The 19,525-nt window shown below is 43.0% G+C and overlaps 1 protein-coding gene across 3 annotated transcripts in view; it reads right to left on the reverse strand.

The window, feature by feature from the left end:
• The window catches only part of MRPS7 (mitochondrial ribosomal protein S7), a 191,836-nt gene that overhangs the window by 39,446 nt on the left and 132,865 nt on the right, over positions 1–19,525 (reverse strand). For all 3 annotated transcript variants that reach the window (XM_069654814.1, XM_069654815.1, XM_069654817.1), the window contains 2 exons: positions 8,713–8,776; positions 5,849–6,016 (listed from right to left, as the gene is read on the reverse strand). In XM_069654814.1, coding sequence (XP_069510915.1) covers positions 5,849–6,016; positions 8,713–8,776 — 232 coding nt within the window. The remainder of the gene's footprint in view (positions 1–5,848; positions 6,017–8,712; positions 8,777–19,525) is intronic.

Raw genomic sequence — 19,525 nt, forward strand, 5'->3', positions numbered from 1 at the left:
GGGGTCCTCCGCGGTCTTATATTCCTCGTCAGCCCCCTCTTTGCTCTCCTCGTTGGGATCCTTCCTGTGGGCCCTGGATACCTCAAACTTCTTGTCCAGGATCCTTTGGACGCTCGCCAACTCATCCTCAGAGGTGCTATCCATGTCCGTTAAGGCTATCGCGCCCCCCTCTTTTTTCCTGCTGGGGGTTCACGGGGGTCTTCTCGATAGGCAGAAAAGATGATTCCCTATGGGGTGGCAGGGAAACTCTAGCCCCTGAAGTCGTCTCCACTGGGGGAGCCTCTGCAGGTTTCATCAGGGCCTTCACGACCTTGGGCGTGCCCGAGGCCTTCACCTTGGGGGAGGGTCACTGCCTCGCTCCCCCTCGGCTGAATCGTCGGGATCGACCGGGGCTTATCCTGAAGCTTACCCGGGTTCTCAGATTTCCTCTTCCGTCAGCCAGAGCGTTGGCTCATGGTTGATGGGGTCAGTGACGATGCACCCTGCCTGGCAGCCGAGGAGCATGACCAATCGGGGGTTCCCGGTGCCCGCGGACTCGCGGTGCTTAGCCTTTTGTTGGGCCCCCATCGGCAGAGCGCCCTCAAAGGTCTTAGAAGACTGCTCGGATTTCTTCATCTTCTCACCTGCTGCAGGGCTATTCCCCTCCAGCCAGTTGGCGAGTCGGATACGACGATCCTTCATCGTCCATTCGGACATGTTCTTACAAAACGCACAGTCCTTCTCCACGTGCGATTTGTCGTTGTGAAGGCAGTAGAGGCACCGAGAGTGCTCATCCTCAAAGACATTCTGAAGCCCGCATCAAGGGCAGCTCCTGAACAGCTTGGCTCCAACAGGTGTCATGCTTCCCTTGTGCTGGGCCATGTCCACACGGGGTAGGCCTCAAAGATCTTCTGGAATCCTCAGAGAAGTGGAAACATGACAAAAAAATGACCTTGAGGGGCATAGACAATTCCGAGAACGGATCCCTGTTGATCGGAAGTGAAAACGGTGGCGCTTGAGGCTCGACTGACCGAAAACATAAGAGTAAACTCTTCGAAAAAACGCAGTAAAAGCTCGAGAGCTACTGCACGAGGACGCCCAACACTGGAACGTGCGGTAAAAATCTGAAGATGGCTACCAGAGGAGGGGCTTAGATAGAGGGCAGTCATTGGCTGGGGGCAGTATGACCCAGAGACCAGTGATTGGTTACTAGTAGAAAGACAGTTCAGAAACAAAACAAACTGATTTTTTCTTTACCGAGGATTCCCAGCCTGGCGACCGGGAATATTCACGAGCATGTGAATCCATGCCAGACCCCATGTTGGAGAACTCTATAAATTGAATAGCCAACCCTTCCCTGAGTGTAGGCAGTAGAATAGTCTCCCCAAGTATCTACTGAAATTTCAGAGTAGCTTTTATCGATCGCAATATATGCACGTTTTGCCTAAACTTGTGCCCTACAAGGGAAGTACTAGCATTTAGGAATCGAAACCGTGACAAAGATGCAACATGTAGACTCTGTACATCCAACAATGACAGACACTTTTTAAAACTTTTCTGCCCTGCTGTAATAGATCGATTTCTAGAAACATTTTTGATTAATTAAAAGTAGTAATCCAAGATGAATGGTGGATGTTTGTGTGGGGAACGAGTATCGCTAATTTTAGCATGGATTATGTTTTTAGAGCAAGTATTTAAAATGAGAAACAGTAAAGAATTGATTATACGGGTAATTGATATTTTATGAAACGTGAATTGTTACTTATATGGTGGTAAGTGAAAATTTGGCAAGTGTTACTAGATGATATTTTTGGTGCTTTTGTTTTTTTTTCTCTTCAAGTGTTCTGTGTTATCTGATGTGGTAATGGTGAAAGGTTTGAACTAAGCCAAACACCAAATAAAAAGTTATATTATCGTGAAGTATTAGAAATGTGTTGGGAAGGCAATGGATGTTTTTTACAAAATAAATTTTACATGTGTTCATTTTATTGAATCATTGTGAATGTTTTTTTTAATTCTTATTTAAAAAAAATATATATATATTTTCCCCAGAGCCATTTAGGCGTAATGCTCTTCTACTGGATAGAATCATTGCAGCCAAGTCTTGAAAAAGGCAGATCTTGCAGTCTCTGAATTGAATCTTGCCATTTGTAATAGATCTTCCTTCACCACATAAAATTGTACCATAAGGACATATGGAACAGTACCTTCACAGGGTGCGAGTGTTAAGCGAATCCTATGCGCCCAGTCCGGTTCCATTATCACGTCATCTGGAAGTTCAAGCACAGATTGGAAAAGATCCTGGACAAATTCCTTTAGGTTGACATCTGCCGCGTGAGTTGGGATCCCTCTCAGCCTTATATTATTGTGGCGGTTTCTAGTTTTTGCATCTTCCCATTTTGTTTCCAGCATTTCAAAGCAGACTTCCAATACTTCGATGCAGTCGGTGTGGTCAGCCGTCTTTGATGCCTGTTCGCATAGATTAGTTTATATTTCCTCAATGCGTTTCTCAGACTCCTCAATGCTTGTAGAGTGCAGCAATGTTTTGGGAAAGCTCTGCAGTAATGTTATAGATTTATGTTTTGATTTTGGATGATAGCTCTTGCAGGCAAAGCTTCCGATTGTAAGGCAGCAGTACAGGTATAGTGTACCCAAGCCGTTATCGTTTCAGGTTTCTTGTTTTTAAATCAGCATTTTGCAGGAGCAATGCTATGTCGGCTGATTTGGCACCTTTCGCCGCCTTTGCCATACACCTCCCTTGCTTCCCCGGGAACCAGCATCTGCAAACCCATTTACAACACGTCCTCAGACTGCTTTGGAAGATCCAAACAATACTCATACCATTCCCTTCAATGGAGCCTGCCTACCCAAATGAAGCTCTAACCCCTGCACCTTTGGGGCACTGCTACCACACTAGGCTCAGTTACTTGCTCTGCTTGAAGACACTGCCATGCTTATCTGAACCACCCCCCAACCCTTTATGGAATATGAACCTACGGCTTCTGCTTCTGGTCCCTCCTTTGCCATAGAGACACATTTGTGTTTTACAGCCTCAGTCGCATTGTGGAGCAGCACAGAGATGCAGTGGATCTATCGGGATCATTCATGGTTTCACAAACTGCTCATTGACAGCAAAGTCCACCCAAGATCGGTAGGCATTGGGTATGCAAGAGAGCAAACTTTCTAGCAAAACCTAAAAATATGCTGCATGACTGAGAATTCCTGGTAGGATATGGAACAGGATGCTGTGAGGAGTGTCCTAGGAGTGCCATTGTTCACTTATTGAGATTTATATCACTCTACTGCCATTTTCATTTTCTATAGGCGTACAGGCTGATCTGAAAAGGAGGGAGGGTTAGTCAGATGGAGTGAGAGAGTGCAAGTGAGCCTTCTACTGTTCTGTTGGTCGCTTCAGTTTGGAATAAACAGTCACTGTGTTGGGGTTGCTTCTAGAGGGTATGGGTTTGGTGTGTGCATCTGTATGGGATTTGTGAGTCTTTGCAGTTTTCTGTATAGGTTGAGTTGGGTGCTGGGAGTGTGCAGTTTGCGGTGTGGTTTTAAGATCGATTGTACTGTGATAGAGATGTGTGGGTTTAAATTGGTGGTTGAGGGTGAATGTGTAGGAACATTTAATGTTTTAGGTAGGGTTGGTGGTGTGAGCGCTCTTATGAGTTACTTTGATTTGCCTGGTCATTGACATTAATATGCTTTCCCTTTGTTATGCCAGCCCAGATATGTCATGCACTGTACTATTCTGTATTCGGGGAACTTAATCAGTCTTGTCCCAGTCAGAGTGCGAGATGGAGCTATATCTAAAAAAAGAAATGATGCAATAGAAATGCACGGCCTAAATTAGTTTTCAAAAATGGATTATCAGAGTTTTCCAATTAGAATGTTCTTGATTAGAAACACACCCATTAGATCAGCAATGTTGTACTCATTTTTTAATGTCACTAGAGGTTATTTGAACCCAAAACAAAAAATAAGCATTCAATACAGCATTGTTGTGTCCCGTTGAAGTAAGATGTTAGTGAGACGAATCAGACCTTGCAAATTCTTTAAAATTTCCTAGACCTGCAGGATAAGTAATTTAGTTTACCTACTGAACCTAAAACAAACGCACTCCATCCATAGAAACAGGTGATAAAAAATGTAAATGTGATTTCTGTAAAATGGTGCATGTCACCCCAAACCACTTTATGTTTGGCACACTGCTGCCACCTAGAAGCCAGCTATGCACACTGAAACGTATTTGACATTTACTGTAAAACAAATAAAAAAATGTTACATTAAAGTTTCAAACATCCCCTGAAAATGGTACTCGCCCTTCATAAAATCTACTGACTATGTGAGTGGGTGAGTGGACTTTGCGAGCTCTGGCTGCAGAGTATCTGTAAAATGTAAAAGTTTAGCTGCATGGTTGGACTCAAATAGATATGATAAAAAGGCTCTGAAAACAGTTTGGCCAGCTCTCTGCTGCAGGTGCTAATATATAATGCAATCATTATCACAGAGCAAAGTGAACTTTGTCAGCTAACTACGGGAGTGTGGTATTGCAGTAGATGTGTCGATGTACAGTCTGGATGGAACTGTTGATCATTCTTTCGAGTAAACATCTAGTTAGCCTTGTGTATTCATTATGTAAGAGGGAAAAAAGAAAGACTAAGCAGAGTAGATGGCATAGTAGGCAGAGAACTAAGCAAACTAGGTGGAATATTGTAGTTTACTGCCATGTCACTTTCAGGGTAACTGGTATAAAACCACTCACGCAATGAGCACCAGTTGCACAGATAAACGCAACTAGTAGGTCACAGAACTAGATTTACCATTAAAAGCAGTTGGCCATGTGATCATGTACATTTCCAAAAGTGCTCACTCATGAATGTGATATAGCTTCCCCAACAAAAATAAATCTAGTTGACGCTGAGGTTTAGATACACTAACCTAAACTTCACTGTAAACCATGGAGAAAATATAGTGTTTTACAAAAGCAATACTGTAGTCCTGCATTATGCAACAACTTCCATTTGTAGGAATGGAATGACTGTTTTTAATAAGGTTATACATACTGGTATTTGCCAACGAGTATACAGTTAGCTTAATAAAAGTATCATCTAGATTACTTCTGGTTTTCAATTGTTTGGGAAAGAAAATAAATCTTGCCTAGCACTCCCACGTAGGGGTATGGAACTTAAGAGTGAAGGATAGGATTACTATTGCACTCTCTCTCCATTAGTCCCTTTGAACTTGCAGTGAACAGAGAAGAGGGTGGCTAGAGCCAGAGAGGAATTCAAGGTGAGCAGTGCTTTTATTGAACAGGGTAACAACAGTTAACTTTGCTACACAAGTGTTCATTTAATTAGCAAACCTACAGAATTGCATCGTAAATTGCTATGCAACAATGCTTATTTTATGCCTTGAAATGTCAATGTAATCCAATCAAAGTACAAGGCAGTGCTTGGAATTAGAGGGGCTCAGTAGTTGACTCTGCTAGGATAGAGAACGCACAGCTCGAGTAGGGATGCACTCTCCAATAGGGATGGGCCTGCCACCTCCCCCACACCCCCTCCTCAAGCTTCCCAATGCTTTAAGGGCATACCCATACTGCTGGCATACAACCGTTCTCTTTTCTACATAAGAGGCCTGCACTCTTACACTCTCAGGAATGTGCAGTAATTGCTCTTATATTTGGGAGGCAGGTATACACTAGTGAAATAGGGTGTTTTTTCAGCTACCAAACTAATAGAACCCAGAGTCTTGCCAAGCTTGATACAATGTCCTTATTACTGTCCTAGCCAGCTCATCAGTGCCACTACCTGTTTCAGTTATATAACTGGAAGGACTGGCCCGCTTGCGTGTAAAGCTTTACCTGGTAAGACTTGCCTCCCCTCTGGATGCTGGTGAGCCCAATAATTGGTTGACAGTTCTGCAGTGCCTTATGGAATATGGTATAGGGGTTGCATTCAATGTTGGCACGTTCTTCCTCTGAGGCTTTGTAGAACTTCTCCAGCTGCTTTCTTTTGATCTCCTCCAAAGTCTGATGGTGAAAACAAAATGTCAATGGTTATAACCAATTACAAATATGTAATTCCATTCCAACAACTACCGCTTGCACTACAGCATAGGTCTACCACTTCTCCTAGGAGCAGCACAAGCACTGGCTATTCCTGCACACTGATTATGTAGGCCTTTTTAGATACTGACCTGTACTTAAAGCAGCAGCTGTATTCAAACTCTGGAGTATATAGGCATTGTCACACATACAAACTCCACTTCTGAGCACAGAGGGCCCAACACACACAGGGAGTTCTTGGATCCAAACCAATGACTCCAACCACCACCGCCACTAGGTGGCCCATTATCTCATTGCAACACTCTTAGCCAGAGTGAGAAATGGGCCTCCAGTCACTAGGCCCAAACACTGCATTGCTCTCCTAATCTTCCCCCTTCTAAGTAGCTCTGCAGTACTGCCTTAGTGTTCGAAGTATGAGATACCTAGATCCACAGAGCCTAATAGCTCTTCGTTTTTCATGGATCATGGGCTGGTTGCTGTATCAGAGCTTCTATATTCTACAGGTCTCCTTCAATGTTAGGTTGCTTCTCGGTGCTCCAGGACTTGTATCAGCGACTGGCATAGTTCAGGGACAGTTTCCCGTATCTCATCGGAATACTGGAAGTCACGCTTGCTCTCTGACTCCAATCACAAACATGCATCCTTTCAAACATTTGGTAGCCACCCCATACATTGTGGGTTGTGTAAGAAAAGCATGGTATCAAAGTAAGACCGACACACGTGACCACAGTTCAAGGGCGTTCATTGAACTTTATAAAGGGTGTGATAAACGCCTACCCAAATCTAAGATGGGAGCAAGCTACGACCATCAAATAATAATGCAGTCCTAGTGAAGTCTCATCAAAATAGAAGGGCCTATATTAAAAACAAACTATTGCCAATCCTTACCGCTAAGCTACAAATAGCATGGGTTATTCTTCATGAAAAAGTAAGAAGTGTTCACAAAATGATAAATCAGGATGTTCAGGCCATTGGCCTCCCTGCCCCACATTTTCAGCACTGGCCAAGCCAGTACACTCTAGCATAGCACACACTTGGGCTTTTTTCGGCATGAGGACACAGTTCTATTACAAGCATCAGGGCCTTCTATGCCCAGGTCTATTAAGTTATCAAAAGTCTCTTGATCCAGAGGGCCTGATGTATCAAACAAACAGAAAAGTTGCTTTCCAAATATTCAAGTAGGGTGATTCACTCTTCACCCTGGATCACCCTCAGCCAGTATCAGATCCCTTTTGTACCACAGCCTTTTTACGAGTGTCTCATGGTCCACCCCGGATCCCCCCTCAGATCCCCTTTTCACAATGATATATGATATTTGTAACGCGCCAATACACAAGTGTTTCAATACACAATTAGTCTCCCTCAGCCAGGCTCGGACCAATTACAGTTCGTTTATCAAACATTTTCATATGTGCACAGGGTTTCGCTTGACCTGTTGCAGGACCACTTCGATTTCACAATTTAACACACTCAGATGGATACCTAAAGGAGACCTTCAAATGAGCACCCATGGGGTGCCGGTCCACTCTGTATATGGTATCTTGGGTTTCAAACGTTCATACTCTCCTTGGATATTCAATTATATTCGCGTTGCTCATCAGATAAGCCTTACACTCTGTTCTTTGCAGATTTCTTCATACAATGTTGCCGCTCGCAACCTTGGTTCTAACACAGACCGGTCTGCTATCAGTCTCCCTGACTCACCGCCTGTGCTGATATTACTGGAGCGGCTTTGTTATAGGAGCCAAGACAATACCAGAGCGGCAATTGCTCCTCCCCGCCTTGGCTATTGATGCGGGAGAGCCCCAGGTAACTTCGACACACAATGCACCTTTTTCAGCTTTAATTCCCAGTCTTATCTTATTCTCAAGGGCTTGTGAAAGAAGCGGTTTTCTTCCTCTGAAAAGGCCAAGGGCAATTCGCTCCTTGCAACCTTTCTGGTCTTGCTGTCTTTCTCCTCGTGTTAAACTGCAATCTCGTAACTGCTGCTTCCTCGTGTGTTTTGCCTTGCCCATAGTGTGCTTCGTGCTCCACCTTGTATCCATGTGGGGAAGTGTGATGGAAGGTGTATATGAATGTGTGTGTGTATATGTGTTTGTATGTGTGTGTATGTGTTTTTATCCGTAATTTCCCAACTGTGCCTGATCCTTGTGTTGGGACATGTCAGGTATACGGCACAGGTGTTGGTCTGTTTTCTTTCAAAGTGAGGTGTCCGTGGGAAAATGTGTCAGGATTCGGGTTGAGTTCCTAGATATCCTTCCTGGTAGGACGGGGAAAAGGTGTTAAATGGAAGGGTATACCGCATCTCACCCTCCCGTATCCCGCTTCCAATTCCCCCCCACCACCCCCCTCCCTCCCCCAGGACTCCTCATCCAGGTAATCCTCCTCACACACTAGTCCACTCCCAGGAACTGGATCCAAAAGCGAATGCCATGTCCTGGCCACCTGGATGACAGATGCCTGGGGACAGGCGGGTGAGACATCTTCAGGTTTCTCACAGTTGCCACATTCAAACATACATGTGAAACACATGAGGAGAAAAATACAGTAAAGGATCACTATTTCACTGTCACTATTTTAAACAGAGGCACATCTTAAATACTAGAGTAACCTTGCCTTTAATAATGCTCTGGTGAAAACAGAGTATGAAGATATCGCACCTGTGTCATCAGTGAACGGGCAAGCACCTTATCTCCACCCTTCATCATCATGTTAATGAATTTGCTGCAGGGAAGAAAAAGGGAAGCATTTTTTGATTAAGCTCAGAAATCTGATTACTTCCTGAAATGCACAACAAAGAACATGATGCTGCTGAGAAGCAGAATCTGAGAATGATAATCTCCCTTCCATGGTCACAAACAGGAGTCTCCACACCAATTACATCTGCAGAACAAAAGTACAACGCCCAGCTCCCAGAATTCAAACAGGAGGTACTTTGACCTCTTCAGCCATTTAGATGTCTCAGATAAGTCATTCCAGTAACAATACACACCAGTGATTGAAATTGCTGACAACTATCCTGTTAGCAGTTTATATGAAACCGGTTAGCTTAACACAGACTACAAAACAGTTGGTACCATGACCATATATGAAATTACATTAAACATTGGTTGATTTTTTAGGATCCCCTTAAATATGAATCTTAAACCACATTTGTAACAGATTTTAGTTTGTTAAAACTTTGAGAAGTTATACAACAGGATTACCATTTCACCTTGTGGTACAAGAATACTGGGCAGTTATTAATTCATTCACTATTTTTACAGTATACAAATTAAATGATTTCCCTACATTTTGTTTTACATTCCTAGACTCCTCTAAGGCACTCAAGCATAACATGTCAGTAAGTTTGAAATCATAGCAGGGGGTTTGGGGGTGTGGGGAGGTGACATTGCCTAAATTTGATGTTTGCGGTACACCATATACTACTAGTTTAACTTCATCCAATCTTTTTCCGATCCCTTTACACGAGTACATTATTGTTCAAATTTCCTGCTGCGTTTTGGCCAAAGTTGTGCAGTGATAAGCATTCAAATATAGTAGTAATCAAGTTTGGCATGACTCCAACGTGTTCTTGCAGCAAATCTTTCATACATGCATTATTCAAGATAGATTTTAAAGATGAAGAGACAGTAAACCATCTTAGCAGTTTTACTTCCTCCATTTAATTATCAAACTTTTAACATGCGGTTAACAGTGGCAAATCAAACATTTGGCAGACTGGTATACGTTTCAGGGCTTCATTAGTATAATCAAGACGAGTTGCTTCTTACCAGTTGATGCAGTACAGAGCCCAGTGTCGCAGAGCCCAGTGCTCCTTCTATGAAATAAGTCAAGACAGAAATGTGCACCCACCCTTGCTCCAGGCGCAGCAAGTCGGTGGTTGTAAGCCGGGGACAATCAGTGTTATAATGAATCTGGGTGAAGGTAGCAGGAGAGATTCAAAGTGTTAATGAGGTTGTTCCCCACCTGAATTGTAGTTCTGGTGGAAGTTCGTACATCGCCAGTGGTCTATCCCTATGGCAAAGCCAGGGCATATATCGGAGGGGGTTGCCAATGACCGCCTCTCCTCTTATACCTCCCAGGCCTTTGCGAGAAGGGGGATCCAGCCATTCCCTAATGGCCTCAAGCTGAGTCAATTGATAATATTGCATGAGATTGGGGAGTGCCATGTGCATTGGGCAGTAAAGAGTGTTCGGGTCAGGGCAGTTGACAAACTATGAAGAGTGCTGGTCAGCTTCTCGGACCGAGGCATCCTCGACGGACCTGGGTGCCCCAGATGACCCTCCCCCACCCACTCCTCCATCTTCTGTAGGGTAGATGCGGGGAAACCTCTTGGCTTTGGGGATACCCAGAGTCTTTAATGCCTCAGAGCGTTGTGCAGCGGACCGGTCTGCCCTCCCAGGTGTATAGATGCTAAAGGGAAATGTCCATTTATAACTCCTGTTGGATTTTAGCAGCTTCTCCATAATTACTTTACTGGATTACCTCTTCTGTAGAGTAAGGGTCGCGATATCTTGAAAGACAAGCGAAATGTGATAGTAACCACTGACCCCAAAGCTCTTAGGAGTTCTTTTATTCTGTAGGCATGAAACTTCCCCATTAATGTCTCTTGGTTCAAAGGTTGGGCCTTTGCAGAGAGCCAACACTGTGGATCCTGTTGAGGACGATCCCCTTTTTTTATAGACGTTTGGGAAGATTATTTTGAACATTGTGAGAGCCCAGCTCCTTCGGATCTCTGCATCGGATCCCTCATGCACTCCACAGATCCTTCTCCCTGCGGTGTCTTTTTTTTCTAGATCCTCCATCATAGAGACCAACATGGCCATATTTTCTTTTGCCCCCGCAATCTCCCCAGGCATATTGATCACACCTTCTTGTAGTGCTTAGCCTGCCACTTCGGCATCAGACAACCTGGTGTTCACCTGCATCATATCACTGAGCTCTCGGATTGCGCTCTGAAGATCAGCAGTAGCTAATTGTATTACGGACTTTAGAGTGAGATATCTCGTCCTTCAAGGCTTGCAGGCACTCTCAAAGAGATGGAATAGGAGGTCCAGGCGAGGGGGGTCCCAGTGTTAGTAGGCTTCATTAGTCCATGGCGTTTGAGGTGAGGCAGTCAGTACTCCAGAAGGAGGAGATAAGATAATGATTACTTTCTTCTGGGCTTTCTTAGATGACATCAGGCCACGGAGTCACTTGTGTGTGTACAGCAGGGTCTTTCCTGATATCTGGGTTAAGGCTCTGGGAGGAAGTGCTCATAGAATTCCGCCTCAGGAGTGTGACGCCACCCATACATCTATGGAGAAGGTAGTCGCACTCCACAAGACACCTATGTGGAAGCTGTATTATCCACGGGAGGCCGCCATGAAATATCAGTCCCTCCAAATGGTTGCTTTGTTTACAGGCTCAATGGCCTCACAACAGTTGCAGGTCGACAGGATCAGTGTCCCAAAAATGCTCTGGTTCAGACCAACAGGAGGCGCAGCAGGGAGCCATAGGCAGGGCCCCCTGCAGGCAATGATCTCTGGCAAGATCCATCAGTTACAGAGCCTGTGGACCTGGTGCTCTGCTGGATCCAGGAGGTGTCACCATCCATGGCCCACTCCAGACATCGCCCCATCTGGCGAGTGAGCAGTGAGCGACCGTGTCCCTCAGGAAACATGGGCAAGGCGGCCCTAGTGACTAGCGATCGGAAATGCCTGCCAGGATCCTCGCACTACTCCCACCTACTCAGACAGCCCAGCAGAGGCATTGCTAGGAGAAGGGGGTGGGCTGTGGGGGCTATAGCCCCCAGGTCTTTTGGTTGTAGCCCGTATAGAAGCTCAGGGGTTACAGCCAAAAGGCTAGCTAGTCCGAGTCCTGGCATTAGCGTAGCCCCCGATCTTTTCCAGACCTAGCAAGACCCCTGTAGGCCAGGCTGGGAGCAGCGGGTCCTGGAGTGGATCATCCAGGCATGACCAGAGGGCACCAGGATTCGGGGAAGAACATCTCTGTGCTTCCTCTGATGGTAGGTACAGGGAGGGTTGAAGGCTTCATCAACGGGCATTGGAGGATCAGAGCAAAACAGCCAATACGTGTGCGGCTAGCCACGCCCCGTGCCCCTTCACAGCTGTTTTGGCCCAAGGCATGTACGATGCCCTCTATAACAGGACAGGATAACTGTGGTCCAGGTCAAGCAAGGGTTAATACAATGGCTGGATTATAGGTTGTGTGTCTTTTTAAAGACTACAGTCTGCTTGACGGGTCTGTTGCTCGACCCACACTGCTCGCTCCCATAACTGCTCACCCCCTAATATTCACTATAAACAATTGCCTATCAGTTGGGCATGTCAACCTGTTAAAAAGGCCTACCAGTCTCAATTTAAGAGCATTTGGATGGGCAAGTAGTTAGGGTGGTGCAAAAGACCTTACCAGATTTTTCAGATTAACTCCAATAAGAGCCTAGCTTCAGCCTAAGAGGGGTCCTGCTCTCACACCACTATAACCATCCCCATGAATTTCCCCATCAGGCGTCCAGGCCTCCCCCCACCAGAGGAGCCAAGGAAAGCCTCCCTTTACGAAACGCTCATGTCCTGATTCCAGGCAGCATCAGAAGCCTATGTGATGGATATGTATTTTGATGAAAGCCTGCGTCTTGAGTGTCTTGCCTAGGACGCTGTGTGCTGCGTTTTCTTTCTTTGGACCGAGTCCGTTTTCAAGCTCGCTGCCAGGAGGCAGAGCTATAGACTCGAATACCCAGCAAACCCGTGGAGCGGCGCAGAGTCGGCACCGAGTCTTGAGTGTCTTTGGTGTCGCAGGAGCCGCGGGAGCTTCCTGCTCTGCTGTGTTCACCCCAATACACATCGTTATAACCGCGTGCTTATCGATGAAATTAAGAGAAGGTGTGGAGACACGGTCTCGTGGGCATAGTGGAGTCCTGTCCTGTGTTGCTTCGTCAAAGAGTGCGACAATGAGAAACATTCCACTAACTCAAGTAAGCATAAACACAATCACTGTTTGCTCAAAGTCTTTTAAGTCTTCAATAACAAACAATGTGTGAATGAATTGCAGAACAATGATGCCTGTAGCGAAAGTGGACCAGAAATGATGAAAGCTACTGTGGGGGTAACACGCACAAGTTTACATAAAATCGGGAAAGTAACTGTTGCAGAGTGCATGAGTGAGCAAGACAATACATCTGTACAAACGCCAAGTATGCGGCGATCGAAGATGACATTGACCAAGATATGGACTGTTTTATTTTGGAAACTAATGAAAGTAATGAAAGTAGTGGAAAGGTATACCATGCCGGCGTCAGGACCCCCCGTTAGGTCCCCTGGAGGTAGCTCTGCAAAAATCGGAACGCATGGATGTAAATATTTTTCTTGTTCCGAATTCCCCTTTGAATGTAAAATAACAATGGAAAACTGTACTCGGCCAGCTGCCATTCCACAATTATGTGTCCTGGCCGAAAAGGCGGTGCAGCGGAAAAATTGTATTATTACCAACGATCCATCTGAACAGGAGCAATGCTGTGATCAGGAGATTTGCAAATGCCCAAATACGGACAGCATATTAAAAAAGGGAAAAGAATTAGATCAATATGATGAGAAGTGCGCGTAAGCTCCTAAATCTACCTGCCATGCGAAAACCCTAACTATGATAAGTGTGTCACTCATGGGAACGGACAATCAACGCATGACAGGTGGCGATACTGTAATGGAAGAGATGAATTTCAGCAACAACAATTCAAACAATGTAAACGAACGAAGGAATTCTTTGATTATAGCAGACAAATTGTTAAAAGATTTAACCAAAATGAACTTTGATTTCCGTAACAGCTTTGGGAAGGTGACCTTACAGGAGGCAATATACGATCATAGACGCATTGAAGAAGTGAATGGCCTCCTGCAGGATAATGAAAATAAAATCATACACAGCCCTGCTCGCAAAAGGAAAAGATCTGGAAATAGCCTTGTGGAAGAAGTAGTATGTTCACAGGCTAGGAGTCAATGACAAGTTTTCACTCTGCACTCACCCATAAGATTTACATCTTCGATAAACAAGCAGCTGTTCGAAGATAAAGAGCTCAATGGGTCCCGGATAGCAGCTGATGTAGACCAAAGTAGCACTTCTAGCTCATCTGATCTTTCTACTTCATATACTGAAGATTCGTCCTTAATGGAGCGACCCTTCCCTAAAATAAGGCGTACACAATGGAAAAAGAAAACCGTCAAACAGAAAACCAAAGATGATGTGGGTGATAGGAAATCATTGGATTTACAGGCAGTAATCATGTCCTCTATGAACATCTCTCTATCTCCATACCTGAAATTATATGAACAGATGGACGGAAATATTAAGGATCTGACAACATTGACACCACTGCTTAACACCAAAATATCGAATATGGAACAGGAATTACGAACAACTCATAGAAACATGAGACAAGACAAAATCCAACATGATAATTTCATTAAAATGCTGTTGGATACCAATAGAAACTCAAGTGAAGATAAAAGACTGTTAGCAGAAGTTGCACACAAAGCGTTAAAACTTCTAAAAAAATCATCAAGTAGAAGTTATTGCAAGACCAATGCTGACAAAGAAAAAAAAAACAGAAAATAATCCTAGTAATAAAAGGATGGTAGAGAAACAAAGATCAACTGTTACGAGTGAAGGAGAAAGGAAAGATAAACATACATCTTGAAAACAACAAAGAGGATGAACGGCAAGTGTGTTTTCCGTTGTCGGTTGAGTCTGTTGTGGCTCCCAGAGAAGCAAGATTGATTCTAGTTGATGGCCTACAGGAAAAAAAACTGGAGTCGGCCGGAACTGGGAAGTCTTTAGTAATAGATGAAATTGCTGACCGAATTAATACGAGTGAAAACACAAATGTTAAATGCATGGATGCCCCAAAAGTAGATGAAATAATAGAGCTGCAAGAAAGTCAAAATGAAAAGGTGACTTCCCCAAAAACGATTACAGATAAAGTCACAAAGGAAGCTCAATGTGGGGGAAGAGCAAACAGCAGACAATATAATAACTGTGGCGAATGAACCTGTAATCGAAATTGAGACCTTGGATGAAATCAATACTCAAGAACCAAAAGGAATGTTTGATATATTTACAAAAGACAGAAAGAAGCAAAATACCAAAGGAGTGCTTCAATTGAAGAAAACAAAAAATCTAAAAAAAAAGGAAAAATAACAAATGGTGCAAGAGCGTTTCTAAGGAACCTCAAGACTGTTACAGTAAATGTCTCTACAAATGGTTGTGGCTTGAGAGAAAATCAAGTGGACCTAACTAGAGAAAAGGGAAATCAAAAAGGAAGCTCTACTAAAAACAATAATGAAGAAACAAAAGCACAGAGTACATCCAATACTGAGAATGAACCAGAAAAGATGCTGGGTGGTCTAGACATTGAAACCCTTATGAATCTATCAACATACGAAGAGGAGCACGATGATAAGCTAAAGGGAATCGAGCAGGGAAATGAGGAGATAGAATCCATGGCAAACCAGAATATGGCGGATCACAAGGATCAAATAATAAAAGCATGTGCTCCAGTCATAGGACGGTTTTGTGAATTGGCCAATCAACCAAAAATGGCTATTAATGCCAAGTATGACAACATAGGGAGCTCCTTTCAGACATTGGATAAAAAAGACAAAAAGCTATACTAAAAATGAAGGAGCAAGGTAATAACTTACTAGTAGGGCATCTGGTCCCCACTGGTACTGCTACAATGGATAAAATGACTTCTGATTAGGGAAATCTACTTTGTGGAAAAGAAATTATTAATGCGAATGCCACACAGAACATGAATCAGCATAAGGAGAGAGAGAACACTGCAAAAACACAAAGCACTAATGATAAGCAAAATGCTCATAAAACACAGTGTTAAAAGAAAAAGCAAAATATTGCTTAAGCCTGGAAAGAATTCTCAATATTCATGATGGCCTAATAATGAATTGAAAGAACGTGCTGAGTCTGTTCCATCATGTGCCCATACTTCGAACAATTGAATCCAGTGACATCCAGGCGGTAGTATTTAAGGACGATCTTGCGCTGGATAAGGTACACTTATATGTCAACTCAAGAGTAGTATGTGAAACCCTGTTGCAGGGAGCAACAGCCTTGCTACCTTGCGGATTTGATACTGTGGAAGTGGATATATCAAAAATGGAGAGTGATGAAAATGGTGAATCACTTATCAAAAAAACTGTGTCGAACCCATTGCAGAAGACTAATCGGGCCAAAATGCAAACAATGCCAGAAGAGCAATGGCAATTAGATTACAAGCAATTTAATTTGTCTCGCCAAGAACATCGGGATATACAAGAATTGAAAGAAGCTGAGCAAATTAGAATCACAGTAAAAAATCTACAGCAAAGTGGGAGAATAAATGAAAGATATGTTGCGTCAAGAACAAACTGACACTCAAGAACTGAAGCAAGCTGAACAAATCAGAATTATAGCAAAAAACTCTCAGCAGCTGTCCAATATAAATAAAGAAGAGAAGAATCAATTGAATAACAATGAGTGGAATTGACTAGCGGCTGCTTTGGCGAATAACATTGAAAGCTAATGCCCAAAGAACTCAAAAGAAGAACAGCTTGTGTTCAGTTCCTGGAATACAAGAGGATTTATGCATTTGTTTAACACCAATGGAAAGTGGTCAAATGAGATCGATGTGATTTGTTTACAAGAAACTTGGATGGTGACGTGCCCTAGAGCGGAAAATTTTGAAATTGCAATCAATCCGGCTATTAAAAGGAAAAAAGGTAGACCAAGTGCTGGTATGCTTATACTTATTCAAAAAACATCTGGCTACAGATTGCTTGAGTCTAAGAATGTATCTCCGTACATCCAAGTTGCTACCATCATAAGGAATGAAGGTATAGAAAACAAATCAATACCCCTTTTTATCCTAAACCTCTACTGGCATCACAGTGAAGCTGGAACAGTTTCTTTTGTTGATCAAGTCATTGATGTGATCGATGAATTATTGATTGCTGACAACTCTGCATGCATCATTGTTTGTGGAGATCTTAACATGAACTGTATAGAGCTAAGTAAAAATGAGCCACCAGTGAAACAAAACCTAGCTGGAAAATGGTTGGAAGAATTATCCTTACGAAACCTTGTTAGGTTAAATGGAAATGTAGAGGGAGATATACCAGCGAAATCCACCTGGCAAAGGAATAACCAAATATCCATGTTGGACTATATCTTTGCATCAGAAAACTTAAACATCATTGATCTCCAAGTACATAAAATGCAAGTAAGTGACCATAATATGGTCATAGCTCGCTTTAAGATGTTTAAGCAAACTATTTCCCCGATATGGAACCACAACATAACGCTAAACTGCAGTAGAAATAGATTGAAACTAAATGCAAAGCAGGTGAGCGAAATAAAAAAGGAATATGAAAATCATATTGATCGCTTAGGTGTTGATTATACGCCATTGCTGGAACAATACAAGATCGGAAATAATCCAAATAAACCCAGAGTTATAAGCGAAAACATGCTTATAACCCAGAAATTGCCGGCAGAAAGAGGGAAATGCGCAAGGCTCTACGACTAATTAAAAATCTCCCGAAAACAGAGCATTCTGAGTTGAAGAAAAATATCAGGCAAAGGTACAAGAATTGGATCATAGCACATCGATCCTTAACGGAACAACATGATGCAGAAAGAATGTTGAAATGTCTGAAAGAGAAGAATTCGTCAGATTTCTGGACAGTAATTAACAACGAATGCAGTGTGCAGCAGGCGCCACAAAAAAATATGGTGACCGAAAAAAAAATGGATTGAGCATTTCTCCACGCTATTTGCAAAAAAGGGTAATACCATCGATCCATCTATGCCATTCTTACGACAGTGGGATTTACATTTCGTTCAGGAAGACATCTTGATAAATATTAAAAAACTTTCCAACTCCCGTGCCCCAGGCCCAGATGGCATTACAAATGCGATGCTTAAAGCGAACCCAGAAATGTGGGCAGAGTTTTGTAAAATTCTTTTCGACAAAGTCGCAGCAGAAGCAAGCACACCTACTTCTTGGAAGAAGGCCATCGTTGTGCCTATATTTAAGAAAGGCAACAGATTAAATCCAACGGACTATCGTCCAATTGCCTTACTAGATGTTATAGGCAAAATATATGCGACCCAACTCTAGCATAAACTAAAGGACTGGCTAGCTCCAACAAATCATCTAGATGCTAGACAAAGCAGATTCGTGAAGGGCGTGGGATGTTCCTTAAATCTTATCTTAATTAACCTTCTGAAAATGGAGGCAATACGGAAAGGCTCAAAAGTATATCTTGCTTCCGTTGATCTGTCCCATGCTTTTGTTAGTATTGATAGGGAAAAGCTATGGACAAAATTAAAAAACTGGAATTGCCCTGAAAGTCTTCTCGCTGCTATCAAAGTGTTACATACAAATACAGAAATTAATATTCGGTTGGATGCAAATGGCACTCTGTCAAAATCTATCCCCACTTGTTGTGGAGTCAAGCAAGGGTGCCCTTTGGCAGCTATAATTTTTAATGCATTTATTTCTGATATTGGTGAGGTCTGAGAAAATTCAGGTTTTTGCTCCCAAAATAGATGATGCTACCCTGAATTGGATTCTCTACGCTGACGATTTGATACTGATGGATCTTACACCAATTGGGCTGCATCGCAAAATACAAGCCTTAGAGCAGTATGTAAAAGAGAACGGGTTGTATATAAACCCAAGTAAATCAGCTGTTCTTACTTTACAAGATCTTAGAAAACGTGGAGCAAATGCAAGAAAATGTAAATGGCATTTGGATGGTGTGCCCCTGCAACACGTGAATCAGCCAAAATACTTGGGCCTGTGGCTGAACTCAAGTATAAACAACCACATCTGGATAGAAAAAACAAAATCCAAGTGTCGCCAGCTAAGCGCCCAAGGAGCAGCACTTGATAAAAAATATGGCAAATTTTCTTTGGTACCCATAATCAATTTTTATAAGCAAAAAGCCGTGCCATCTTTAATATTTGGTGCAGAAACTGCCTTTGGATGTCCAGTTACCATGTGGGATACACTTGAAAATATTTTCTGGTCCAGAATCTTAAAAGTGTGGAAAGGTATGCCAGCAGCAGTTGTACGATATGAATTGGGACTAATATCTATTAATGTGAAGGTCATTTGGAACACCTTGGCTATTTTTTGCAAAATACTCTTACCCAATGGTACTCTGCAAATGAAAATTCTCCACGAGCAAGAGAAGAAAAAATCAAATTCAGTTTTTTCTGCATGGACAAAACAATGTTAGCAAATCTTGGCGGATATAAGCAGTGATAAGACTACTCTGATGGAAAATCCAGATGCAGTTAAGAAGAAATTGTGAGAACATGAATGGATAAATACTGATATGAGCAGAGCAAAATATTTGTTAATGAAAAATGTTCCACTGGAAGGGAAAGCATATAATTCCTTGTATAAATATCTGG

Source organism: Ambystoma mexicanum, chromosome 3q (assembly GCF_040938575.1).
Source record: "Ambystoma mexicanum isolate Mex_15411 chromosome 3q, UKY_AmexF1_1, whole genome shotgun sequence".
Taxonomy (NCBI): Eukaryota; Metazoa; Chordata; class Amphibia; order Caudata; family Ambystomatidae; genus Ambystoma; species Ambystoma mexicanum.